General features: G+C 40.0%; 1 protein-coding gene across 2 annotated transcripts in view; it reads left to right on the forward strand.

The window, feature by feature from the left end:
• DOCK4 (dedicator of cytokinesis 4) overlaps positions 1–20,782 on the forward strand; it is a 237,028-nt gene extending 216,246 nt beyond the window's left edge. Inside the window, exons 41-53 of one of the 2 annotated variants that reach the window (XM_065633327.1) lie at positions 92–178; positions 1,859–2,035; positions 5,370–5,453; positions 7,135–7,254; positions 7,615–7,736; positions 7,995–8,115; positions 8,634–8,715; positions 8,933–9,042; positions 10,192–10,359; positions 12,552–12,624; positions 15,219–15,332; positions 16,271–16,332; positions 19,598–20,782. In XM_065633327.1, coding sequence (XP_065489399.1) covers positions 92–178; positions 1,859–2,035; positions 5,370–5,453; positions 7,135–7,254; positions 7,615–7,736; positions 7,995–8,115; positions 8,634–8,715; positions 8,933–9,042; positions 10,192–10,359; positions 12,552–12,624; positions 15,219–15,332; positions 16,271–16,332; positions 19,598–20,026 — 1,749 coding nt within the window. In that variant the 3' untranslated portion in view covers positions 20,027–20,782. The remainder of the gene's footprint in view (positions 1–91; positions 179–1,858; positions 2,036–5,369; positions 5,454–7,134; positions 7,255–7,614; positions 7,737–7,994; positions 8,116–8,633; positions 8,716–8,932; positions 9,043–10,191; positions 10,360–12,551; positions 12,625–15,218; positions 15,333–16,270; positions 16,333–19,597) is intronic. The other variant, XM_065633337.1, reaches the window with a different exon arrangement.
• The last annotated feature ends 6,978 nt before the right edge of the window (positions 20,783–27,760 follow it).

A 27,760-nucleotide genomic window follows, 5' to 3' on the forward strand; every position in this document is an offset into this window, starting at 1 on the left:
TTTAAATGAAGGTATTCATAAAGAAAACTGGGAATATTTAAGGAAAATATAGAGGTAAATTTGAGAAATAAATTGGGTTTGTATATTGCAGAGTCTATGGGTGGAGAGGACCACACTGATCTTGGTGCAGAGTTTACCTGGGATATCTCGTTGGTTTGAAGTGGAAAAACGTGAAGTAGTGAGTATGAGACTGCAATATGTATTGTGGTCCTTATCCATATGATGTTTGATGAACTACTTTAAGATATATTACCCGTACCTAATTTCTTTGCTCAAATTTTTAAGCTAGCTACAACAAAATTATTTACAAAGTATTTTGAGTTGTTTCATTTCTGTTGTCTTGAAAAGTATTATTAAGTTACCACTCTTATGATTCATTTAAACAGCTGAGGAAAAAAGAGGTTGGGAATAATGGGCAGCCAAAGGCAACATTTATTGTCAGCAAATTACATTCTTAAAACTCAGCACGATGTAACGTTTAATACTTAGAATATCTATAGCTTAACATATCTTTCAGTATTGTCGAAAAGTAAACATTCTCCAAGTTCCTGTACTATAATGAACACCATGTGGGTCTAGCTCGGTGTCTGCCTAAAGCTCTGTTGAAGTTCCCAGATCTCAGCATGGGCAGGGAAGGACGCCTACACAGAACCTGTAGGAACAGGATCTAATGTAGCAATCTGTTACTGACACATTGTAATTTCCTCTCCTTCCTTGTTGTTATATTTCTTAGAAAATCCTTAAATACGTTTCAAATGTATTCAGAGAAGTGTTCCTTATATAAAGATCTCTAAATAACTGGTCAGTTGTTGAGCCCAGCAGTATGAGATCTGTAACTATTTTCCTTCCTGTAAAAGCCTGTCTTACAGTAGTCCCATTAAATGTAGGGATACCATTGTACAACTGCTTTTCTCTAGAAGTCTATTGTGGTTTTCTTTTATAATAGGAACAAAATTTCATTTGTTCACCATCCTCATCTTCTCCTGTGGAAAACCAAAAATAGAATTTAGTGAAAATCAAAAAATTGTGTGCGACATGAGAAATGTTGTTAGTTGACTCTTACTGAGTCCTTACGAGGTTAATATGAGCCCTAATAAGAAGATCCTCAGGTTACTATCATGTTACCATTATAGTCACCATTTCTAAAAGCTAACTGTAAAAATTTTTCCTGGGTGTAGGCTAGATCATAACTCAGGTTTGTGCTTGTATATTTTGGTAAATGATGGCAGCTGCAGGCCTGCACGTTTCTCATCACTTAGCTTTTTGCTTCTCCTGCAGTTCATGCTACCTGTGGGCAAAGCTTCCTCACCCCCTAGGGAGGACAGGCCCATCCTGCTCAAGGACTGCTCTTGACTATAATTTCACTATCATCTTAGCTCAAAGCTTACACTCAAGCTCCTCATCCATAATGCCCAGTTGCTGACTTCACTTTGGGTGAGCAAGTTTTGCCCATACGTAAGCTCTGCTCTGTGCCCTTAAGCACGGTGAAGCTCTCCCTGACCTCAAGCCCAATTTAGGTGAAGTTACCAAGGACAGTTCAGCCCTGAATTCCAAGAGTTCCACCACAGGCTGAAGAGTGTGAGTGTTTTGCAGCAGGGGCTGAGTATCTCTCAAGGTTAGGTAATGAATCTAAAAGAGAGGGAGGGTTATTTATTTTGGTCCTTGATTACATGATAAATTCAGTTCTCTCATTGTACACTCAGAGTGTAGCCCAAGTGAGAAGAACTTTTTCTGCCTCAGTACTCTAGGACATAGAATAACATTGTTTTCTTTTAACAAATCAAAAATTACCTTTAAAATATTTCAACTTTCAAGTGAAGATTAAGCATGTTTGCAATGTTCCTCATTCCTCTTTCAGGTGGAAATGAGTCCCCTTGAGAATGCTATTGAAGTCTTAGAAAATAAGAACCAGCAGCTGAGAACACTGATTAGTCAGTGTCAAACTCGACAGATGCAAAATATTAACCCTCTCACGATGTGCCTGAATGGGGTTATTGATGCAGCAGTTAATGGTGGAGTTGCTAGATACCAAGAGGTAGGCAATTTTATATTCTGTCTATTAAAAATCTGTTATAAGCCAGTTTCTTATTGGTTTCTTTCTCTGTACAGATGCAGCTCCTCTGTATGAACTGAGGACAGAAAACACTCTAGCAATGACCGTTTTAATTACACCTATATTGCAGTTTTGGTTGAGGTGATGTTAAATATGTATAGCTTTATTGTTTTGCTGCAGGTAGTCTCATCAACTTACTCCAGTGATGAGCTGATTCATAATTGCCTTGGATTCTCGAGTGGTTTGTTTGGGGACTTGTAATGAAATAGTTAATTGTAACTATATTATTACAATATATTCCCTCCCCCTCCCCCTTCTAGATCAGGAGCTGCTTGTAGCCAACTGACAAATTTACTCTTTTGTGCTGACATTAAAATTTTAAGGCATATATATATAAAATTCTTAACAATAAATTTATTATCTTGAAGAATCATATTTTTCTTGAGCCTTCTTCCTTTTCTCCAAGTTTTTAAGGAGAGATCTTTTCTGGAAAAATCTAGTAAGAAATAATACGTATAATTAAGAAATGTCTAATGCTGAATTTGTTCCCAAAAATTGTTCCTCATTATTATCAGCTCTGCATAGCTTTAGGAGAGCCTTAAATGTTTGGGATGCTGTGTTTCCACAAAGTTCTGTAGAATTTTGAAAGTACAAAGAAAGGAAGGATATCTTTTTCAGCCCGGCTTGATCCTCCTCTTTTTCCTGATAGTCTTATGAAATACTTGAGTCTGCTGGTTACTCGTTTTCCATTGAAAATGTCAGTTGAATATCATTCTGTCCACTTGTCTCAAATACTGCAAGATTTGGTGTTCCTTCAACAGTGTTAAATTTGATAAAACTGTATCTAGATTAAACTACAAGAAATTGAGTCTGCTATAGCGTTAGAATATGTCATCAAAACCGCACCATTGCAGAAATCGTGAGACTGAAGCAAAGCGGTACCATGGTTGGTGTTTCCCAGCTGCTGTTAAACAACAACAAAACTTTTTAGCATAGAGAAGCGCCACGAAGGGAGTCCCTTGAGACATACAGTCATGTCAGAGCTATGTCTGGTTTGAATTAGCCATGTCAGAGCTACCTCGGTGTCTTTGCATAGCTTTCCATTCTTCACAAACATATTAAAGGTTCTGGCTTGCTCCTTTCTTATTTTTGTTCTTAGCTGCTGTTCTTGATCTCCTAGACAGTCCTCATGTTTCGATTCCCTTCTGTCTTCTCCCTCTCTCTTGCTGTATACCTAAAATAGGACTTTTCACCAATTTGTGTTGTTAACACCAAAACTGATAGCAGTAGTCATGAGAATTGGGTTGGTGAGCTTTTTTTTTGTTTCACCTTCCTTCTCTTTGTACATCCTTTTTTCAGTCTTTCTGTGTCTTCCTGCTGTTTTGCCACTTCTACCTTCCTTTTCCCCTCCTCTGTAAATGCTTTTCTCTGTCCAGTGGTTTCACTTGCTTTTGCCTTCTGCCCTGTACAAAGTGCAAAATTCAGTTGGTCTTGGAGCATGTGATCTTGAGGTAAACATGACCATGTCTTTACAGATATTCTCCTTTCCTTTGGGCAGCTTCCAAGCTTTAGGAAGTATAAGACTTGGCAAATAATGTCCTTTGGCCAGCTGCTGCATTCTTGATCCTGTTCTCCTTTATTTTTTTTTTTTCTTCCCTTTCCTACCCACCCTTCCTCAACCCCTGATGGGCTAAAGAGCATCTATCACTAATTATTCTGGACTTTGGCTGGTATTTCAAGTGTCACTGGTTGCAATACAGGAACAGATTCCAGGAAAATCTACAGAAGTAATAGTTATTACACAGCACCTTCCTATGTGCTACAAATGACTGTAGACTGAACCACTGATTTTTTTTTTTTTAAATATTTTGCAAACACTGCTGGAAGAGTGTGTTTTGTGCTCACTAACACCTCTCAAACTGCAATTTTTATTATAACTTACATTTTTTTTATGTGTGCTAGAGGAGTAGAGGCACTTATGTGATTAATTACTGGAAATCACTGGTTCCAAGATACTGGATTTAGTCAAATTCTGATTATTTTTTTTTTCCCTAAAGTACTGGTGATTTTGTTTGAAGTTAGATTATTACATCTCTGACTCATTACAGATCTGTATAAATCTTGGCTCAAAACCACTGGGGCACCACCTGCTTGATATTGAAAGAACATTAAGCTTGTAGCTGGCATTAGTTTGGGATTTGGGATTTTAGCGAGTATCAGAGGGCTCCCTTTAACAGTTGTACATGAATTCTTACAAGTCTACTTCTCTGCAGTGAAAGGCCCATGTGAAATAAATGTTCTTCATTACAATATCAGCATTTTCTAGACAGGTCTCAGCACTTCCTTGTTATGGGTTGTCACAGCATGAAATTTTGGAACTGAATCAGAGGAATGGGTATATTTAACTCCAGCTCCACCGCTCCCCTTGTTTACTAATGGTTCTGTCCAGGAAAGATTTTAACAGCTAAAGTTGAACGGACAACCTTGTAAGAAGTATATGATGGAAATGCTAAGACAGGTGCAAAGGAAAACAGAGAGCAGCCACTATTATCCTCTCAACTCTATGGACAGAAAACCATGTGTATGTATAGGTTTGCACACAGACACTTTTTGTGACAAATGCATTTTTGAGGTCTAAGAATCAACTGAGCAGCTGGGCATTTTCTTTACAGAGTAGCGTTAAGAATTATTGTAAATGAAATATAATCCCCTTGCAGGGCAGGATAGGTGCCGTGTTAAGAAAAATGTGATCGTGAACAAACAGGGGAGTCCTGTGTCCAGGCCATTGCTGGTGGGTAAAAAAAACTTTGGGGTACTGTGGCAGCTACAATTTGAGCATTAGTGATGGTAAGCTCATGAGCACACCTGGATGTGGGCCAGATGCTCCTGAAGTGAAAAGTGTGGCTTTTTGACACCAGTGGCATTGTGAGTTCTTCAAAATATTATTTATATTAAGAGTGAATAAGATAATGTCACAGCTCCAAGGCATATAATAGCATCCCGTGTCACAATTAATGGGAAGAGATTTTTAGTTCAGGTGACCTGTGTTTGGTTAACTCTGATTTGCAGGTTTCCAAATTTTTTTTCGGGATCTGTCCTGGATATTGAGCAACTGGTAAACTCCACTCAAGACTGGCTACATTTTATTTGCCCATAGTCTCCACCCATGCAGTTGTGAATAATTAATTATTTAGCATTTGTTATCTGTTGCAGTAGAAAGGAGCTGTTGTTTCAAAAATATCATCAAGAAACTTGTTTGGAAAAAAAGTGATGTGTTTTTACTCACTCTGTTACTTCATGATTTTATTCTGCTTAGGCATTCTTTGTCAAAGAATACATCTTGAACCATCCAGAGGATGGAGAGAAGATCACGCGCTTGAGAGAGCTGATGCTCGAGCAGGTAAAGTGGGGAAGAGACTGACTAGGTAGCCTGCTCAGCTGTTCTAGCTAAAAGTGTCCCAAAATAAAATATAAAATTTCAGAGGTTAATAATTTCCCAGTGTTCAGTAATCTGAATTAGATTCCCAGTAGACAGTAACTTCCTATACAAGCAGATTTCTGGGTCACGTTAGTATTTTTTCCCTAGACCTTTTTCATCATCATCTTAATCATGTCAAACTATTAAAAATTAAAGGTTGAATGAGAGGCAAGTTTTTTGTCTTGTGATGCTCATATGCAAATATTTGCATGTTTGATGGGTTCAGCAAATATTTTTATGATGTATTTTACCGGTACTACAGAACAAATATTTTCACTGCAAAGTTTAGCATAAGACCAAAAAAAAACCCAAAAAAATCTTATTACAGTGGAAGATATCAAATAATAATTGCCCAAGTAGGTAGGTAGTAAAATAAACATCAAGTGATTAAATTAAGCAGATGAATATTCTATGCATTATACAATTTTTATATTATTTCTTCATTTGTTTATAAGACAGTGACCTACCAGCCTCATATATGAAGTGTCTCCATTTGGAAGTGCTCAAAAAAAATATTTTGATCAAATGATCTTACTAAGGATGTCAGCTTTTTTAACTGACATTTACCTATCTTTGTTCTGTGCAGCATGTTTAAATTTCAAATTTTATTGCCAGCTTGCGATAAAGAGGTCAGAGTATTGGAATTTGGCAAGATGGAGATTCCATTTTTCGTCAGCATTGTGGTATCTTTTGGTCAGACCAGACGAAGGACAATAGAAAATCAGAATAGGTTCTCCAAGCTCACGTTCGTTTAGATATTGTATAGTAATTTACATTGCGGTTTCCTTTTTTCATAACTTCCTATGACAAATATGTGAATTCCAAGTGATAGCAGCTTAACGCTGTCTGGCACCCACAGATGATTTAACAGAAAAACCGAGGATTGGGAAGGGCCAGGGGTGGGTGTGCGGGTGGATGTGCTGCAGCTGCCGACCCACTCGCAGGCTGCCTGAAAACATCAGCCAGTAGCTCCCATCCAAAGGTATGACAGCATGGCCTAGCTATTTTGTTTTTAAATTTGAGTTTATATCTCATTCCTCATGTAACCAGTTCAGGATTTTAAATGCCTGTGACCAAATTTGAGTGAGATTAGAGTTTTAGCAACGTTATTCTGAAGCCTGTCATGCCTTGCATCAATAATATACATAAGGCCACCACTTACTGAGGTCTCTAGGGGGGCTGGAATAGGGCAGGGAACCATGGACTCATTGATAATGCATGACAGGGACCCTGCTGGATGTCGCCGTTGCTGTTGTTTCATACATTTTGTCACTGTTTTTGTAAAAAATTGCATTTATTTAGGCTTTAGAACTGCTCCATTTAGCCAGATTTTTTACTGTGTTATCCGTAGTGGGTTTTGTATCAGAGTTGAATTTGCATAGGCCAAATCTTTGGGAATGCTGAATAGTAAAATGGGAAGAGGCAAAAATCCTCTTATGTATCACTAGTTTTGGTCTTAGGCCTTGTCTGACAGGGATTTAGATGCTTTGAACACAATGTATATTTTGTTGGATTTTTTTTAATTAGTATCCTAAATGATGAAGAAAGCTTAAAGAAAATGGATCAAAAATGTATTTTGCCTCTCTTTCTGTCTCTTCTGCAGGCCCAGATTCTAGAATTTGGCTTGGCGGTGCACGAGAAGGTGGTGCCACAGGACATGAGGCCGTTGCACAAAAAGCTGGTGGATCAGTTCTTTGTGATGAAGTCAAGCTTGGGAATACAGGTATGAGAGCAGGTGCATGAATAAACCAGGAGAGCCTTTAGCTGCAGTAATGGTTGCTTAATTTTTCTAAGCAACAGATAGTGACATCTTTTGGTAGTTTGTCCACATTACAACTTGTAGCATTCTTGCAGTACCAGAAAGCGAAGAGGAAAGTTAATAAATTTTCCATACAGTGCAGAGAAAAATAGGCACATTTTACTAAAGGGAAAGTATCATCAGCAAAATTTAAAATATTTTCCTTGCTAATGATGAAGCTGATCCAAAGCGCAGATATAACTATTCAAATTACTATCTGTATCTTACAAAATGCTTAATGATATTATGCACATTTTAATTAATCTTCTTTTAACAACTCACCAGGAATTTTCTGCCTGTGTACAAGCTAGCCCTGTTCATTTCCCAAATGGAAGTCCTCGTGTATGCCGAAATTCCATACCTGTTTCTATGAGCCCTGATGGTGCCAGGGTAATACCACGGCGCAGGCAAGTTATATTACTAGAAACTGCTAGATTTTTTTATGGGAAATGACCCATAAAATACTTCTATTGTGTGCCTGCCTCCTCATATGGGCCGCCTGAAGTATCTTGAATAGCTGAGGTATATATTCCCTCCCTTTCTCTCTCCCTCTCTCCTAATACAAATTAAACTGTGGAAATTAATAAACGTGTCCTGTTTTCACATGAAAAATTATGATTGGCAACTAGAGTTAACCATTTTGCATTTTGTTATTCTTATAATAGTCCCTTGAGTTACCCAGCTGTCAATCGGTATTCATCCTCATCCCTGTCATCCCAAGCTTCTGCTGAAGTCAGCAATATCACTGGGCAATCGGAAAGCTCTGATGAAGTTTTTAACATGCAGGTATAAATTATTGTCATTCTTCAAACTAAACAGAATCTTTCTTACAAGGCTATTTACTAAATTAATGCTCCTATTATTTCATTTGGAAATCTCAACGTTATTTCTGATACTTCTTTTCAAAAACAAATCTATAACTGGGCTGTTAACCTTCTTAATTTAGAACAATTTTTAATAAAACCGTTTATTCTTATTTAACCTCAAGCATGAGTTTTTTGCAGAAGTAATAAGCAGCAATGCACTACGATGCGAAATCATCTGACCTTACATAGACGTTTTTTGTCCAGTTGTCACAGTTGTGATGCAATTATTTTAATACATTAATAAGATTTCTATTTATTTGTCATTTTACGACATCTTTCTATAGTTACATTAATGCTCTTATATACCGGTTTGCTATTTCGAAATACTGAGACACCTGTCTGACAAGTTATCTCTTTTGGTAAAAAGTATGTTATAAGGTTTTGTTTTCCAAGCCAGTAAGTGTGATGTGGCAACAACAGCATCTCTTCTATACGCAGCCTAGTCCGTCTACCTCAAGCTTGAGTTCTACTCATTCTGCTTCACCTAATGTGACCAGTTCTGCTCCATCCAGTGCCAGAGGTCAGTGCTCATCTCCTGTGGTAAACCACATTAAAGGATTCTTGATACATTACACAGCTGAATTTCTGCATGATATCACTGGTCAGACATCAAATTTAGCCAGTTATTTGAGTAACATGAATTACTGGGGACAGAGGATTTCTTTGTCATAAGCATAGAATTGACATGTCTGAGTTTCACTGCATGGATTTAATCACTTGACACATTTATATTCCAGCCTCTCCTCTGTTGTCTGACAAACATAAACATTCCCGAGAGAACTCTTGCCTGTCCCCCAGAGAGAGGCCCTGCAGTGCCATCTACCCCACTCCTTTGGAAACCTCGCAGGTAGGAAGCTTGTTGGGAGTTCTCTCAACACGAGTAGCTTAGAAAGTGATAAAGCTGCTTGTTGAACTTCGAGCAGATTCAGTGTCTGCTCACTGCTGTTAATTTTCAAGGGTTTTTCTTGCTTTTATAAACGAATACTCTAAAATATTTTACATTAGATAGATATGAACAGAATACATGGTGCTTGATCACATTTCTGCTTGCTTTGTCTAGGCTTAGAGCTGGGTTTTTATATTTACTCACTGCAGTGAGAGAGAGATGCAAAGAATTACCAGATGACACAACCTGCTTGTGTGAAACAGCAGTGTTTGTTCAATCTGGGGAAAAAGAAACAAAAACTGTTATCGTAGCAGTTGTCCATGTTGACCTCCCCTTTATTTCTTCTGAAATAGCTAATCCTAGCCACTGTGAGATAATAACGCACTCTGTGTGGCAATTCCTATTTTTCAGTATAGTTTCAGAAAAGAAAGAGAGGCATTTTGTTACTTCAGAGAAAAAAAAAACAGATGAGTACTTACCTTAAAATTACAGTTACCTAGGTTCGTATGAAATCCACATCTTTTGAGTTATCTGAAGTGCAAAATGAGCTTGGTGAGCTGCCCCATTTTGAATCCTTATTTCATCGATTCTTCTTCGTGGACCTACTTTCCTAAAGTGCCTTCCTTTAACACAGTTGCGTTTTAATCCGTGCCATCACACAATGCACTGCTTGCTGAAGCTGAGAAGGATGGCAGCATAAGTACAGTGTGAAAGGCCCTCCTCTCAACACTCTTTTTCACCAGAAATTTTGCCGCTGATAAAAACCAACTTGGTAGTCCAGGATCCTTTATTTTAGAAATGATTTGTTGGTTTCTCGTTAGTTGTGTTCTTGTGCCTTGCTTCTTCAGTAATTGAATTGGCTCTTCATGTAATCTTTTCCTCTTTTCTGTTGAAGTCCTTATGCTGTTACCTGAGGGCTTAAGAAGTAATACTGATCTTAGCCACACTTAAGGGCAGTTCTTGGGAACTCCTCACTGATATGTCTACCGGGCACCTTCTCAGTGGTAGTGGAGCCAAACCAGCATACAGGAAAGACCAGGAGATGTTCTTTAAATAAAGCGGTTTAACAGTTTGCCGCAAAGAAAAAAATTATCCCATTTTTGCTCCCAGACTACAAACTCTTGCTTTGCCAAGTGGAATGCGACTTCTCTCCCCCACTCTACCCGCGATTCGATAAGGGAGGCTGAGGAGCTCGTAGGCCCAGTCTCCACTCTCTCTGAGACTCGCCCGGCAGGAAAATCTCCCAATCTGTCTCTACCCTCAGTGTCCCAAGAGAGGGTAAGTAAAAAATTAACTTGCTCGAATGTTTCAAAGGTGAGAAGGTCTGACAGTTTCTTTCTGCCCTCATAACCATGAATGAGGATATAACTTTCTGGGGAAAGGTGCAATTTCTTTCTCTTGCTCTATTCCCTGAGCAGTAAAAATGGGCTGTGATTGGAAACAAAATTCTGATTCTCTGCTTTCTGATTAAGAAGGGGAAAAGAAATCCTCAAGACAATTGTAAGGAGATATCTTAGAGATACCTGCAAATCTCATTAGAATTCAGATACTCAAACTGTTCCTTATCCTTTCTGTTTTTATTCTAACACCAGTTAACTTCAACAGTCTTGGTTGGGGCTTTCTACTAAGTTAATGAAGAAAGGACCACCCATTTATGAACACCTTTGTTACAGCTTAATGAATGCAGTTTTCACAGTAGTTTTTCAACCAGAAAAGCTGAGATGCACAGGCAAATTCCTGCACTTCAAGTCTAAATCAAGTCCTTTCAGGCTATATCTACCTCATTTAAGGAAGTTTGATGGACTTCATAGAACAAGACCACAGCAGTACTGCATCCACTCCTCTCATTGAAATTGATGCTCAAGGTTATCTATGTACAGCTGTTTTCGGTCAACAACCATTTGTGCTTGCTTTTCAATCTCTGTCTGAGCGATTGTTCAGTGTTTCTCCAGCTCTTCCCATACTCTGAAGAGGAGTGCCTGCTGTCATTGACTGGTCAACAAGCCTCCTTAGTTTTTGCACTATTGTTCTTCCTAATGGAACTGTCTGGTTTTCCAGTTTTTGGGGATTTTTGCATCTCATTAAACATCCCATGATTGCTCTTGTTCTTCCATACGGTTTTATATTTCATTATTTTAGTATGTCCTCGTTTATCTGTGTTTCATTCAGCTTTTGTCTCTTTATCTCCTCCAATTTCAGTTGCTTTTTCAGCCTCTGCTCTTTACCTGCCCAACAGAAAACAGGCTTGCCCATCAGATCCTGGTGCACTGCAGACTTGTTAGGCAGTGAACATTCAATCTAGACCAGGCAGGGACATATGATCACATTTTCTGTCGCGTTGGAGCATGCATGTATTTATATCACCTCACCTTAATGGTAACTCCAGGAAAAAAAGGGTATTATCTGATCCAGTATGACTCTAGTACAGCACAGATAGGCAAACCTGGAGTAGCTCAAAGTCTACCAAAGCATTCTCTTTATGAGAAGTTTTAAGTCAATTTGAATTGGCCAAGTATTTGTTCCTCGCTTTGTAATATGGAGCTGCAACATTGGATCCGTGACAATTACTTCGCAGCTGGGTTTGCCATCTTGTGGAACCACAGCATAGTGCCTCACTGACTCGGCGTGGGCCTCTGTGAACACCAGAAGGAGACAGAAGAATGGGATTTGATTTGATTTGGATTTCACTGTTTGTCTGATCTTGCTTCAAAAAATAAAAGGAAGGGGGGAAAAAAAGAAAGTAAAGTTTATCTGTTCTAATTTGCTTTGGAAAGTACAACTGAATTACTTGTAGGATTAACTGTATGGTGTTTGCATTTGCTATCAAGGTAAACTAGTGACCTATGGATTATTTTGCATTGTATTATGCCAAAAGAAATAACTAGTCGAATTTTAAAATTGTTTCTTTAATTTTCTGTGATTTTAAAACAAACAAAAAAAAACCCTAATATTCAGAAAAGAAAAGACAAACACACTTTATAGGTTGGCTCTTATCTACAAGAGAAATGAGAACACTGCTACCAAAAAAGTCAGGATGGGAAGTAATACACCATGGCCCTCTAACATAACAGCCATAACTTGAATATTGTCAAATGTTACACCTTGTTCAGATCCTGATTCTGCAATGAAATCATTGCAAATCCACCCCTGCCTTTGTTTACTAATCTATCGAGGTACCACTCAAGGAATGAGCCTTATTTTGTTTTTTAGGGAGCTGGAAACTGTCAGAACTCAGTACATAATAATCCTCCCTCTGACTCCAGTGTGTATGGTTTTCAGAAAACTAGTCTACTCCATATTTGTATACATATATTTTTATTAAACCATTTATGTTCTTAGATGATGTTTATCACTCTACTTCCAAAGCAGACCTGTGTGGTGGGGATAATAACAAAAATATATTTGTTTTCTTAAAGGCTACTGAAATACAACAGCAGCTATGCATAAACCATGCTGTTCTCAATTTACAGAGAATGCTGTTTAATCATATTGGAGACGGTGCTTTGCCACGAAGTGATTCCAATCTACCCGGCCCTGACAAAGGTGAGTGGAAATTCTGCACCATACCAAACTTGGAAGCAATGAAAATATAATTAATCTGTCATATTCCTGTAGAATGCTAAGTCTTTTGAGCATATATTGTCATCTCCAAGTTTTAAAACATTCTAACTAACGAACTAAATTATTATGCTTTATATTGTTTATATATGCTTATATTATTATTATTATTATGCTAACACTCTAAGTTTCAAAACACTTTGCCAAAAAGGGGGGAACGTGGTGTTTGTTTGAACCGAGTGTTGCACTCAGAAGGGCCCAAAGGTTTGGAGGAAGGGGGTGCCGGAGCAGCAGGTTGCAGCAGGTGGCCTGGGAGAGCTGTCCTTGCTGCTCCTCAAGAGACATATGGGGTGGTGAACCCTGGAGATGAAGTTCTGGAGACTGGGGCAGAGAGATGCTAAAGAGATTGAGAGAGTCCTGAATTTTGGTACCTGCAAGTCGTTTTTACCAAATATAAGTCACTGTGCTTTTGGTTACGCTTTGATGGAAAAGATCGATTTGTGGTTTGGTGGGGTTCTTTGTGTTTTGTTTTGGTTTTCCTCTTATGTTTTGTTTGTTTGTTTTGGTTTTATTAGAGTAAATGAGAACCCTATGAATTTCCATAGACAAAATATTGCCTTTTATAATTTTGCACATGGGGAAATTTGGTGTTGTTGGCACAATGCCTGAGCTAAGATTTCATTATGTGCTTCACATCCATAATATGCTCCATCATTTAAGTATGTGCTGCCCTTTGTTGTACCCTGAATAAAGGATACAGTAAAACAGCTGTACTGAAAATAAATATTTTGAGAATAAACTGTAACAAGAACTGACCAGGAATCAGGTTTTTGTCAATAAGCTGATTTTTGTAAGTATTTTTGTGTCCAAGTTTTTATGAAAGCTCAAGTGTCAAATTTTTCACAGGGCTGAAAAACATATGAAATAATTCAACGTGAAAATGGCTAAACTTTTCCACTGGCCTATGCAGCCAAGTACATTACAGAATTGTTAAAATAAAAAATTCTTTCCTGGAGACTTTAGCAGTCCAAAGAACTGACTGCTTGGAAGACTTAAAAGAAAAAATGGCTTTTCAAGAGATTCAGGCATGTGAAGTACCCAGATCTGGTGCCAAGCTGTTTTTAGAATGAGGGCAAAACTATACTGCTAGGTGACAGCCACAATAAAAAGCAAACACTGTAGTGCATATTTTGGCAATAAAAAGGCAAAATGTTCCTCTAGAAAACAGACATTCTGTGCACTGTTCTCAGGGTCAGCTAATGTGCAATTATACTGCAACAATATTGTTATAGATATGAAACAAATACTATTTGTACTTTTTCTGGTAAGTCTGGTATATACTGGTATAGTGGGATTCAAGTCCTCCTGAGAGCCCTTGGTGTTGCTGTAATACCAGTAATCGATACCATCAGTTAGTGACAATACTTTGCTTTTTGCTTCATTTTTGTAAATGAGCACAGAGTACTTGCATGTGGTTCTCTACTCACAACCATGAAATTAATTAGCAGACAAGAAGGAAACCCATTGGGAAGGCAAGAAGTTTGAGGCTTTGAAGGTGGGGGGTGGGCATGGGGTTTTGGTGGTTTTTTTGGGGGGTGGGGGGAAGGAAGGAGGTTTGAACCATTTTTTTTCTGCTTTTTTACAGGACATGGAAGTAAAAATCTGGGATTTAAGTTCGTTTTTGTCCTGTCTGTGTGAAATACCCTGTCTTTCTGTCTATCTGACTTCTTTCCAGTCTGGCGGTGCCTTGACAACATGAGATGATCCAGTTCAGCTCTATTAGGGCAGCTATTCCAGGCCTTATGGGATCATTCAGTTATAAAGTTGTGGAATTTGGTAAAAGTCACACAAATACAACAGCCAGTTTTACACATGTCAAGGTGATAGTCATTTTACATGATCAAGCAGAGATGCTCGACCATGGCTACAAACAGCGTATATAAATTTTCTTAGTCCACAATAACTTTTTCATTTGATTTTTTTTTTTTCCAGACACCTTCATTTCTTTCAATTTTTATTCGCTCCATGTCGTGCCCTTCTTTCCACCTTTTTTCAATTCCGAATTTGTAGCCTACACAAGTGACGAGAGGGTTAGCACTGAAAGCTTTCCGAAGGAGGGTGATTGGAATTTGGAGAGTTCCTTTCTTTGGTGCTTTCTGTATATAAAACACGTTAATGGAAACAGTTTATGAACAGTCTATTCCCCTCTGCTTAGAAACCTTTAAAGAGGAGTCTGATGCAAAGATAAACTGGTTATATTAACAGGCTTCAAGCTTATCTCCCTTTGTGGCTGGGTTTGCAGTGCACCAGAGCGCTATTTCTGCTCCTGTTGTTGATGCTCCCAGCTACTCTGCAGTCCCGAACTGACCTGGGGGCCAGATGCATACCTCAGGCAAACAGAAGATTGACAGCCATTATTTAAGAGCTTTTCAAAGGCTGATGTAATCATGAGAGCTTTTCAGGCATGCTTGTTAAGTTGTTTAACGTTTTCACTCTGTGTATTTTTACTCTCATGGATAAAGGCAAGTCAGAGGGCTGGAAGTGTTGACACTTATGCCAGGTTTTTCATTCTCTTCCAGCTGTAAACACCACCCCAAGCAGCTGGAGCCTGGACAGTGGGAAGGAAGCTAGGAACACATCAGAAAGTGGAAAGCTTATATCTCCTCCTGTACCACCAAGACCTGCACAGACTGGTGAGTTAATGGACATTTTGGGCTAAGCTCCAGTAAAAAAGTGATTTACTCGAGGGCTCAGATTCTTTCCACTCTGATTAATGTTTAGCTTATTGGGCAGGTTAGTTTATTATTTGATGACTTACATGGAAGGCTATAGAACTGCCTCCACAGGTATTTTCATCTCATTAATGTTCTCTGTAGCGTTTTGTTTCTAATACTCTGCCCCTTCACTTAACAACTGAGTAGTTTCAGACAGTTCATGCTGGTACTAGGGAGGATGATCAAATTTAATCCTTGATCCTATGATAATTGAGGTTAGCAATCAGGAATGATCATTAACCACAAAGAATCCTACTGGCCAGAAAATACAGAGCAATCATGGAAGTACATTAGTTCTGTTACCGTAACCACTTTTCCTTTCAAAAGATTAATTTCCATTTAAAGGAAAGACTGCTTAAGTGTTCTCAAGAGAGTGAAGTTGCTTTTTGTTTTTTAGACTCATGCCTCAAAATACGTCCAAGCATATTTACAATATATTTAGAAGTAAGTGCTTTATATAAGTACAGTATGTATTGTCTTTTTTCTTATTTGACATACAAATACATAATATAATATCTTTCTTAAGAGAAGAAGAAAAAGAGGAGGGGAAAATTTATTATACTAACTTGTTTTGAACGCTGTTCATTCATACCCTGTACATTTGGTAGGAAAAAACCAAAATTGTCAGAAAAGATGGATGTCGAAGTTTCTTATACCTCATTGGTTGTACTGCAAGATAATCCTGAGAACAAAGTAAAACAAACAAATTTTCAAAAACTACATGCAGCGAACAAGCAAGTACTTAGAGGGAACCAGAGATAATGCTTGTGTATAGAATGATTTCCTATCCACTTAAAAAAATTTCTTAGCAAAAATTGTAATGCCAAGAGTGCACTGAAATCTTTCTGACTTTACAGCATCACCAGCAAGACACATAGCCTCCGTTTCCCCTTCTCCTGCTGGCAGATCACCAATGAAGGTACTGTCTTATTGCACTGTATTTGTGGGGTGGGTCATATGTGTCACTGGGTAGATAGTATATATTTATTATCCATTATTTGGGGTTACATTATGTTTTCCTTTTATTATCAAATGCCTATACAAAAAAACTATCAGACTAGTAAGTAGCCATGACAATTACAGCAGCTCTGAAGGTTTTCAAAACTACAGGCAAGAAATCTAATCTTTAGACTCTTTAGCCTCTCAATATTAGGCTTCTCACCTAGCTGGATAATCAAACTCACCTGAGTCAGTGGACAGAAGGGAGTGTAAGAAAGAAATGTAAGAGATACCCGATGATCCACCTGGTCCAGAATTCTGCCTATTGTGCAACCCATTCCTCTTACTCCTCTAGCATCCAGAGTTGTTGGATTAGAGGGTGTATTAGGGAGTCACTGCTTCAGTCATTTTAATATCCATTGCCTCTACAGAACAATCCAACGGGATTGTCTAAGAAGTTGGAAGTATTTTGAAGCCTGACAGTAGCAAACATCAAATACAGGCTCTGAAAAAGCATTGACTCTTCTCTGGCAATTGAACACCCACAGCAGCTGGGGACCCTGGCCAAACTAAGCAGGTTTCATTTCTGGTTTAGGATATTTGAATGTGTTGGTACCTGCTTGTTGCACACAGCTTATTGGTTAAAAAACTTGACCGGGAAATCTGTGTCTTCCACAGCACTGGAGGACACAAACACACAGCCTGCATATCCCAGGCAAACCCCAGTACTGACAGATTGCACGTTAGTCTCAGGAATAGCCTGTACCACCTCACTGAAGCTGAGATAATTCTGCAGTTAGAAACACGAGGGTCAAAAACCTGGAAGGAGAGCAATAGAAAGGAGCGTGACTGGTGCTTTAGGCACTCAGGTGCAAGGGCAGAGGGAGGCAGCCCTGCCAAAGTGGTCCCTTGGCTACCCAATGCCTAACTAATGCTGCAGGGATACACATCTCCTGAGGAAGAAAGTGGCACTTGAAAATGCCTTCTTTCCCCTTGAGATGTCCCTGATCACAAGTCTTCAGCCATTCTCCTGTTTGTCATCACTTGAGCCTGTAACACTTCCACTTGTGGCTGCACATGGTCCAGGTTCAACATGGAACAATTGCGCTGGCCATCAGAGTGCCCTGTAGTCCTGTTACCATAGTGTACCTTCTGCTGAAGTGGGCACCAGTCCCAGGTTTCACACTGACTGCTTACTAGGAAGCTCTCTTTAGAGCATTAGGATATTGTACAAAAGGTGAGCAACTCCTCTCTGTTCCTGAATGGACTCGGTATTGATGATTCTTAGGGGTGTTTCAAGCTCGTCCTAACATTTTCTTCTAAAGGCCTGGACAGAACTTAAGCATTTTACAGCCAAAGTCTGGATTGCTGCTTGGGAGAGGAATGCTGGCCCAGAATACTTCTGAGAGTTGTTGGATCTCACTTTGAGCATCCATAAATTTCCAGGCTGTTTTGGGGTCTAGACTGTTACTCACTACTGGTACAAGCAGTCTGCACTGCCGTGAGGAACCAAGTGCTTACTCCTGCTCAGCTCCTACATTGAACCGGGCGCGGTTTACACGTATTTGCTCTTGTTCTGAATGACAAAAACAAAAGTCTTATCTGAGTTCACTTAATCGAGTGTCAAGTGTTCTTGGAACTTGAACCAATTACATAATTTATTTGAAAACCTTGACTCTGGATGTTTGTGGGGGTAGGAGCACAGCTGCAGCTCCTCCCATGCAGAGGAATGGAACCTGAAACAAGCAGTTAAACAGGCTTCTTGCAATGTCTGAAATGTCTTCAACATGTATTGAGCTTTAAATAAAACTTGCTGTGCTTTTCCCTGGCCATATACAGGGCTCAGTGTTCAGCCTTTGTTCCAGCTGTTGTGTGCTGCCAGAGAGGGCCATCTTAGTACAAAACCCAATGATGTAAATGAAGATTTTTTTTTTTCCCATTGCTTTCAGTCCACTGTGGATCCAGTCCTAGATGGATAACTAAGATTATCTCAACAGCATAAAGTCAGTGCAGCCAGCTCTATACATCCCTGCCCCTCTCCTTTTCTTCCCCTCCCCACCCTTTGTTGCATGACTCACACTCTCACCTCAAGCTGAGCAGCTGAGCGCCAACCAGTCTAACAAGAATTGGGATGAGAAATTTGTCTTTGACGTGATTTCTCCATCCCTTTTTTGCCTGTGCTTGAGGCCTTTAAGTCTAGATTGTCTCAGATGGCTCTAGTCAAAATCAGATATGTTGCTGAAACTTTTCAACTTGCGAAGCATGGTCTAACGTTTTGGAGTTTTCAGTTGAAATTGCTTCACTAGAAAAAAACGCTCAATGTTTTTAGGTAGGGCTTTACTGTCCCTGCCTGCTATTCTTCGTCAGCACTGTTGTTGCCGCTTGAGCCCTCAGCTCCCCGTCCCTCACCTTCCCCCACAGACCTGCAAGGCTGCTGGTGCAGCCATTTGCAACCTTTGCCCTCTGTGGGGCCCTCATCTCTGGGGCCCGCAGCGATGTTTTGTGTTTCGTCCAAGCGGCACAGTGTGCCCAAGGAACGCCTGGGAGATGGGGGAGAGGAAGGGTGGAGCAAGTGGGGTTCAGGGTGCTGTCTGCAGCAGCGATGCCTCACTACGTGCCTTCCTGCTGCTGCCCCCGAATAGCCAGAGGAGCTGGGGCCCGGCAGCAGCTCTGAGCTTGGCATCTGCTCTGCGCTTCACCTCCGACGGTGGTATTGTGGCACACTCAGAAATGATGCCACAATGTACACGCACTTTTCATTGCACGACGGTGCACTAAAACAATGAGGAAAAGCTTTGGAAAATGAACTTGGAACATGAGAGACTGAAGAAGCAGCAGTGACTGGGATGCAAGTCCTGTGCTTTGGCATTAGGTGGCAGGACGCCCCTGGGTACGCTCTGTGCGGGGTTCTGCATTTCACTGAAAGCTAGGAAAACTGACGGTGCTGCTTAAAGGCTTCCAGATTTTTCCAGAGTATTATGATAGTAAGATAACATTTAAATACAGTTTTGCTTTCACTTACGCGAATGACTGGCATGAGCACTGTGTAAGGCGCACCTAGGCACTCTGGAAATGAGCTTTTTGTTGTTTTCTTACTAGATTTTAATTAAACACGGATGCAACCGTTTACATTTATCAAGCCTCAGGATCTATGCACTGTATAATCTGTGTGTTTTCAGTCTGAGCACAGAAACACTCTCCCTCGTTTACTGCAGATAAATACTTCTGTGCTTTCCTTCGAGCAGGGGTCCGCGCAGTCATTCACACCATCTCCAGTGGAGTATCATTCCTCGGGGCTCATATCCAACTCCCCGGTGCTGTCGGGGAGTTACAGCAGCGGCATCTCTTCGCTCAGCCGATGTAGCACATCAGAGACGTCGGGCTTTGAAAGCCAAGGCAGCGAAACAACAGTGACTGTCCCGAGCTACAGCGTTTCTGAGGAGCCTGTGAGAAAAGAGAGCAAAACCCCGCCGCCTTACAGCGTGTACGAGCGGACTTTGAAGCGCCCCGTTCCTCTACCTCACAGCCTCTCCATCCCGCCGGCCGCCGACCCGCCGGCGCTGCCCCCCAAACCGCAGCTGGTCCGGCCCAGCAACCTGGAGAACAGCAGCAGCAGGAGGACTGAGCAGGTGCCCCGGCCCAGGCCTCTGCCCCGCAAAGTCTCTCAGCTCTGAGAAGCCACTTTTATATTTAATTGCAGCCAATTCTTTACCGTTTAAGAAATACTATTTTTTAAACATGGTGAAATGCATTTAGTTAGGCACTTTAATATTTCACCCGCCTTTTCTTTTGAGTAATTTCAAAATGCTTATTAATATTATGTTGCACATTTGAGATGAAATTACTAATTTAGGTTGCCGGATATTGTAGGAAGCATGAATGCAAGGATTTTTTTTTTTTAATTTCATGGTGGTGAATACTGAGAAATGCTTTTATTTGTACTTTATTTTTATTTAAAAAATCTAATCTAAAACCCTACAACTCTCATCTGAGTTAGCCGAATGCTTCTTACAAAATATGGAATATACTGACTGAATCTTTACTACTAGAGGTAAATGCACGCTTCCTAACAAAGTAGTCTGTAGACTAGGATGTTTCTGCAAGTAGGCTGAAAGTTGTTTCTCTTATCCGACGAACAGGTTGGTCATTTCAAATGTCTGTGGAAAAACCGAGATATAATGCAAGTTATACTGCAGAGAACTGTTGTAAGAATGTGGTTTGGAATTTTTGAAACACACACTTGGTTTATGAAAATACCTGCATTTCATTCATTTCATTCAGCGTACAGCACCATTCTGGTGAATCTTGATCAGGTTTTGTTGCATTAGTGTATTACTGTACCTGACGCATCTTTTTCTCTTTGAGGTGCAATTTACTTTTATTCTTCCAGTTAATGGTTTGTTGGTTGTTTTTGTTTGTGGTTTGTTTGTTTGTTTGTTTCCTGCTTTGGTTTTGTTTTTTAAAAAGCTAGCAGTCTGCTAGTGTAAGTTCTCTGTGCTTTTTGAAAGTTCACCCTAAAACACAATCTGTATATGAAATAGGTACAAATGAATTGGTCATTTAACTTGCGTACAAGAATCAGTACTGACAAGTATCAAGAACAATACACTAAATAAACACATTTTTAAAAATACAAATTACTGGATGTCAATCAATATATTTCAAAAGCTAATTGCAAAGGTCATTAATAATGATGTAAAAACCTAGCAAAAATTCCGAACAGCTCTTTGGATGTGTATGTACCAGTGGAGTCAGGTTTTGGATTTGCTTTTTAGCTTGAGTTCATCACCATCATCTTTATGTAGGAGAATGGTGTTTGGCCTTAGGTTGTATTTTAGTGACTGGCATCTGAGGAGCTCTGGAAGCCGTAGGAATGTGGAGAGGGGAAAAAAAAAAAAAAAGGCACCTTCTGTATGTATGTTTTGTATCCTCTTTCTTTTAATGACTGTTTAACATGTGCTTGGGAACAGATGTGTGAACTGCATTTTAAATCATGCTGTTAAAAATATTCTCCCTCTTTTGTTGGGAAGCTCATCTTGATTTTAGCTGTGTTTGATTTGTTGATAGTTTAACTGGAAGAAAGTGACCACTTTTTATATTCTTTCAATTAAATCTTCAGCAGTTACAAGCTGTTGATGGTAGTTATAGAGGTTTTCTATAATAAATGTTCAAGTATTTTTGTACATAATTGGTAAATTTTAATAAGGAGTGTACCATTATGTGAAAAAGCAAACAGTTGTGTATGCAGTAAGATTGTTATTATTATGCCAAATACTTTATGTATGGAAAAAAAGAATATTTGTAAATATGTGCTTTTAACAATAATTCTGCCATATTGACTTTACAATTTTGAATGTCAGAAAAATTAATATATGTTAAAATATTTATGTTTTAGTGAAAGTATTCTTAACTTGAAAAGGAACATATGAATTTTAGGTTTGTATCTTGCTGATTCAAAGTCTGAAATTCCTTGAACTAGCTCTTGCTTTCTACTATAACATTTTTGTGTCTGTAACCACATCATAAAAGGTGTAGAAGGCTACATATTTATGCGTGTATAAAAAGGTAATGCCTGAGATTTAAATAAGGTATCACAAGTAAGATAACAAAGCTGCTTTGGTTTGTTTGGATTTTTTTTTTTTCACTCTTGTATAGTTTAATACATTTTGTTGACTAATACTTGAGCACAATATGAATCAGTGTTATTTGCTCCCAAAGCCTTTTTTTATTTCTGGCAGTGAGCAGAATTGATGATTTAATCATTCGCGTGCAATACTGAAGTCAGCTTTGCAGCAAAACATTTCATGAAGTTTCTGTTTACCTAGACATTCATATTGGTTGCTGCATAATGTTAATATGGAATAAAGTGATTTGATTAATCCTTACAGTACAACTTATTTTCTACAGAATGAGAAATTAATTCTGCAACAAACTGAATTATAAAGTTCTGACTCCCTGTCTTGCCAAATCCAGTTTTCTTTCTGTTAAAAATCTCCCAATGGATCTAGTTTTCTCCCTATTTGGATTCGAAATGGCTTTGTGAGACAATGTGACCTGCTCTTCTGAACAAGTGAAGAATGTAAAATTTACTAGGAGACTTCCCTGTAAATTAACCTGCATGAGCGCTCTGTTTTTGTAACTGTGACATCAGGATACTCTGAATGTTAGCAGACAGTGTAAAATTGACAGAGAACTCTGAAACCAAGCCGATGCATTTTCTGCTCAGCCAATTTTGACAAATTGATTCTGTAGATCAGCTTTTCAACCTGATTTCCTATAAAAAATGTAGTATGAAATTTTGTTATGTATGTTGCAACACCCAGTGCTTGAAAACCTAATGTAAATAAAGGTCTTATTTGAATTTTATATATTACTCAGAAATGTAGTTTTATCACTTTCTGGATGACAGTGAGTAATTCAGAAGGTCATATAAGAGGACCTATAAGAACAAGTTGCTGTTACCACTCAACAGCTTAAATGTTACCTAATGTATGCTTAATAGGCAGGATGATCTTGTATTCAAATATTGCATTTGAGATGCTGGTACCTCTGGGATGGCACCGAAGCAACTTGCAAGCTCAGCTGGCTGGCTTTGAAATGATGCAATTCAGATGGGTTCATATGATGTGCCAATGCCTCTGTATCTTATCATGGTGTCTCAAGTCAGATCATAACCAACAGCCTGTGTCCTGAAAGAAGCACAAAACTGAAGTGACCCCTTGATAGTAAGGGTTTCAGGTAGTGCACATACGGCCCTGTTTGCATGGAACAGGGTGTAGCTATGTGTCAATCTTCTCGTTGCTCTCTGGCAATGAACAATAGAACCCGAGGGAACGGCAGGAAGATGTGCCAGGGGAGGTTTAGGTTGGACATTAGGAAAAGGTTCTTCACGCAGAGGGTGCTGGAGCACTGGAACAGGCTCCCCAGGAAGGTGTCACGGCCCCAGGCCTGACAGTGTTCAAGAAGAGACTGGACAACGCCCTCAGACACATGGTGTGAACTGTGGGGTTGTCACATGCGGGGACAGGAGTTGGACTCAATGATCCTTGTGGGTCCCTTCTAACTCAGGACATTCTATGATTCTATGATTCAGCTCTATGAAGGCGGCACCTTGCCCTTCTGCCTGACTGTTCTCTTGTTCACAGGTTGTCCGACAGCGTCTGCAAAAAGCACAGTGTCTGAGCAGAAGGATACCAATAGGCAGGAGTCAATGCCTGAGGTATAAATGATTAAAAGCATCTTGTTTCAAGTGTAACTGTGCTCAGTGAGGCATGTAGAAGCACTGGATCAGTAACCCCAGGTGCTGACAGACACAGCTCTTTGCTCCAGCGCGCTGTTGGTAGCCAGGTTTTCCCACAACACTCTGATGATCCAGGTGGAGCCTTGCCAGATGCTGAAGGGCAAAGCCCCATCGGCTGGGACAGTGCAAAAGGATGTTCACCACTGGAGCCCTTGAGATTCTCACCTTGAACTGGATTCTGTAGGAGAAAGCCCCTTCCATATTAATTAAAGGTTTTTATCCTCTCCCTGTCATTTTAATTCAGCTTTTCCCATATATTTCATATAGGAAACTTTAATGATTAATTGCTTTGGATGACATTAACAAAAAGTCATGTCATTAAATGGCAAAATATGCAAGCTTTAGGAATATGAAAGATTTAGAGCTGCATACCTCACGTGCACTTAGCATCAGGACGGAGTGACACTTTCTGGGTAGTAAAATAAGGCTGCTGAAGAAAGAACATTTAATATTTTTAAAAATTGGATTGTTCAGTAAGGACCTCGGTGCGCTCGTAATGAGAGGCTCATGGCTTTGCGGACTTCAGTGGGGAGAGATCCTATGACATGGGCCTCCCAGGCAGGGCTGGGCAAACTTCCCCAGGTTTGAACTTGTGTTAAGGATACAGTTCACAGTCCCTCTCTATCTGACTGATGGTGAGTTTGTATTTATTTCAGGAAGATTGTGTTAGCAGAAGGGAAAAGCAGGTGAAAAAGCGGGGGAGGGGGGCATATAAAATTAGGCAAACCCCTTGATGGCTAGATAATTAATCCAAGTGTGTTTTCACCCAGACAGGAAAAAAGATAGTGGGAGAAACCGAAACGTTAGCCGAAATGGGAGCATCAAATATATTTGTTTAAGCTATTGTAGCATGATTTTATACCAGCTTAACTGCTGGTTGTGCTGAAGGGGGCAGAAGGGAAGCCAGAAGTGCTGACAAAATATGGTTGTGGGGTTTTTTTTATTCTACAAAGGCTTTGGGGAGGTGTTTTTTTTTTCCCACTTTTGCTATAGCTTACCAAAGGAAAGATGCCAGAGGACAGAGAAGTCTGAATGCCATGAGTTGCAAGGGTAAAGAGTTTCTAAATCCCAAAGTTCTTTAAAATATTTCCTTGATTTTGCTAGACAGTTTTTTCTTACACCATAGTGCATAATTGATAGTGTGTTTTGCAATGAACATCTCCATATTTTAGGGAGCAAATCCATGTTTCGATTTCATAGGAAACAGCTGCTTTCATAGCTGCTGAAATTTCAGTTATATATTTAAATGTTTTACATCATTCATTTGCTATTGGTATTAGATTCACTAGAGTATTTCGATTTGTTCCGTTACCTTAGAAATTATTTTGCAGAGAGATTCTCTGCATTACATTCTTGCTTGCTTGTGACTGACTGCTATTGCTGCTGTTTTTCCTTGACCTGACTTCCCCTGAAGTGTTTCCTCTTGCTTTTCAAAAGAAAGGCTGTCAGTGAGAAGCTACTTCAGCCTTTTCCATGGGGAATATTTCAGGAGCGCAGCCCAAAGGGGCCACAGCACAGGCACGCATCTGCTCCCGGGGGATGGTCACAAGGGCCTTCAGAAGAAAAGTCAGAGGGGACATTTACCTGTAGAGTATCTGTAGGAGTTTGTGTTCACAGACATAGCAACGGGTCAAGGACTAAAACCAGGAGGTGGGGTGCAGGTAATGTCCTGCAGGGATTAAGTTTTGCCAAAGGGTGAAACTCGGTCCCAGCACACCCTGTAAATAGAAATCCTTTGCCTTGTTTCCTGATCCTTTTTTCACAGAAAAAATAATGCCTGGTAGATACAGTATTTGTAAGAGGGTTGCTGAGCGTGGGATAAGGAGAGACAAAAATTGCTCCTGTACAGGGAGCGAAGAAATGTTGAATCTACAGTTTGAGCTTAAGATGACTGGAGAGACCATTGCTCTGGTCTTTGGGTCAGCTCCTATTCAAGGGATGTATCTTGTGCAACGATTTGTCCTTACACCTTGAATACGCTCTAGTAGAGCTGAAGCCCAGCGCTCTGCAGAACCAGCTGCCTGCACGCTCTGAACTCCCATGCCAGCCTCATCTTATCCATCTGTCACCAGAGGAGGGCTCGCTGCAGGGCTGCTGTCTGGGGCAGCCAGTTTGCTGCACCCTGACCACCATGCTTGGTTCTGAGACGTTCAGTTGACATTTGTAAATACAGCACCGTAGTACATCTAAGGATGTGACACAACACCCAGCAAAATGAGTGCAAGGGTTCAAATTGATGTTGTTAGGAACTGGCGTGTGTCCAAGAGGAGCTGGAAGGAAGCAGCCAATACCTAATGAATTTAGTCCCACCTGAAGGAAATAAAAATCTAACAATGACCGCAATACACTTTACAATGAACAAAACACATCAATAAACTCAGTTATTTTTTTTTAAGCTAGTGCATTAGGAGATGAAGCAACCAATATTGCTGTGCTGCGCTCTTCTCAGGCCATTAAGTGCAGCAAAGGAAGATTGTGCACGCTGGACAGAGATGGTTTTTGTTGCCAAGGAGAGTTTTCCTGCATTTCCAGTCTTCCCTCCCTCCGAGTTCTGTCTCAGAACTGAAGCACATCCTGTCAATATCCCTAAAGCTATAATTCAGTGGAGTTTTTATAGCTGTAAAACCTGAGCTGCATGATGATATGCGAGCAAAATCAAAGCAAATCATAACCTCCTGCTTCGAAGATGCAGATAGGGTCTATAGGGGAGCAATCAGGGAGAAAAAGAGAGAGAATTGTTTTTCAGGTCATAAAGATCTGTTTTGACCTCTGCAATACTTGCTACTTTTTGGGAAGTGTTGGATGTTTACCCTATACTTTACTGGGTTTTTCCGCTCTGTGTGAGATAAGGCTGGGAGGTGGTTTTCTCTGGTGTCCATGTAGGTTTGAATGTAGTTGTTATTCTTGTACCTGCAGAAGATGGGGCTTTTCTCAGTCATGCAAGGAAAGGAAAGGAAAAGGAAAGGAAAAGGAAAGGAAAAAGAAACGAAAAGGAAAGGAAAAGGAAAGGAAAGGAAAAGGAAAGGAAAAGGAAAGGAAAGGAAAAGGAAAGGAAAGGAAAGGAAAGGAAAAGGAAAGGAAAGGAAAGGAAAAGGAAAGGAAAAGGAAAGGAAAGGAAAAGGAAAGGAAAGGAAAGGAAAGGAAAGGAAAGGAAAGGAAAGGAAAGGAAAGGAAAGGAAAGATTGCAGTCAGTGCTATGTGATCTCTTGGCTCAGAGGTGGTCATGTTCAGACAAGTTCTTTAGCCGGCCCTTGATTCCAAACCTTCAAAGGGTAAAGACCAATTCTAAATTGTGAATTTACTGCTTGGTTGAATGTAAATTAAAAATACCTTCCCAAGTCTCGAAAAGAGTCAACAGTGCTCCAGGGAGCGCATTGTGTTTATGAATGAAGCCAAGCCTGCAAGCACCTCCAGCATTAACTGTAACACACCCAAAGTGTCTGAATGGCAAAGGACAGACACTAAGAGATACAGGGTCACATGTTTTTCCTGAAGAGATGTATTTACTTTCTGCTCCTCTTCTCCTCATGTTCAAACCTGCCTGGTGGAAAGCACAAAGAATCATTTCAAGAAATCACAGAATGGTTGAATTTAGAAGGGATCTCTGGAGGTCATCTGGTCCACTCCCCATGCTCAAGCAGGGCCATCTACAGCTAGTTGCCCAGGGCTGTGTCCAGACGGCTTATGAATGTCTCCAAGGATGGAGGCTCTGCAACCTCTCCTTGAGCAACCAGTGCCAGTGCTCTGTCACTCTCACAGTGCAGAAATGTTTCCTGATGTTCAGAGGGAACCTCCTGTGTTTCAGGTTGTACCCATTGCCTCTTGTTCTGTCACTGGGCACCAGTGAAAAAAGCCTGGCTCTGTCCTCTTTGCACCTTCCCATATCTTTACGTCTTCCCCTGGCTCAGCTTCATTTGTCATCACGAAATCACAGATAGGTTTCAAAGTATCTGCTCAGCCTTTGCGTTCGATCATTGGTGCTGGTGGCCTTTGGTGCACTGTAGGAATTATAAACTGTGATGAGCTGCAGTGCTGCAAAGAATGCAGAAACAGTTAAAATGACAGATTCTAAAACAAAATCGCCATTTATCATTCTCTTTTGGTATTA

The sequence above is a fragment of the Caloenas nicobarica genome, chromosome 1, assembly GCF_036013445.1.
Source record: "Caloenas nicobarica isolate bCalNic1 chromosome 1, bCalNic1.hap1, whole genome shotgun sequence".
Classification (NCBI taxonomy): domain Eukaryota; kingdom Metazoa; phylum Chordata; class Aves; order Columbiformes; family Columbidae; genus Caloenas; species Caloenas nicobarica.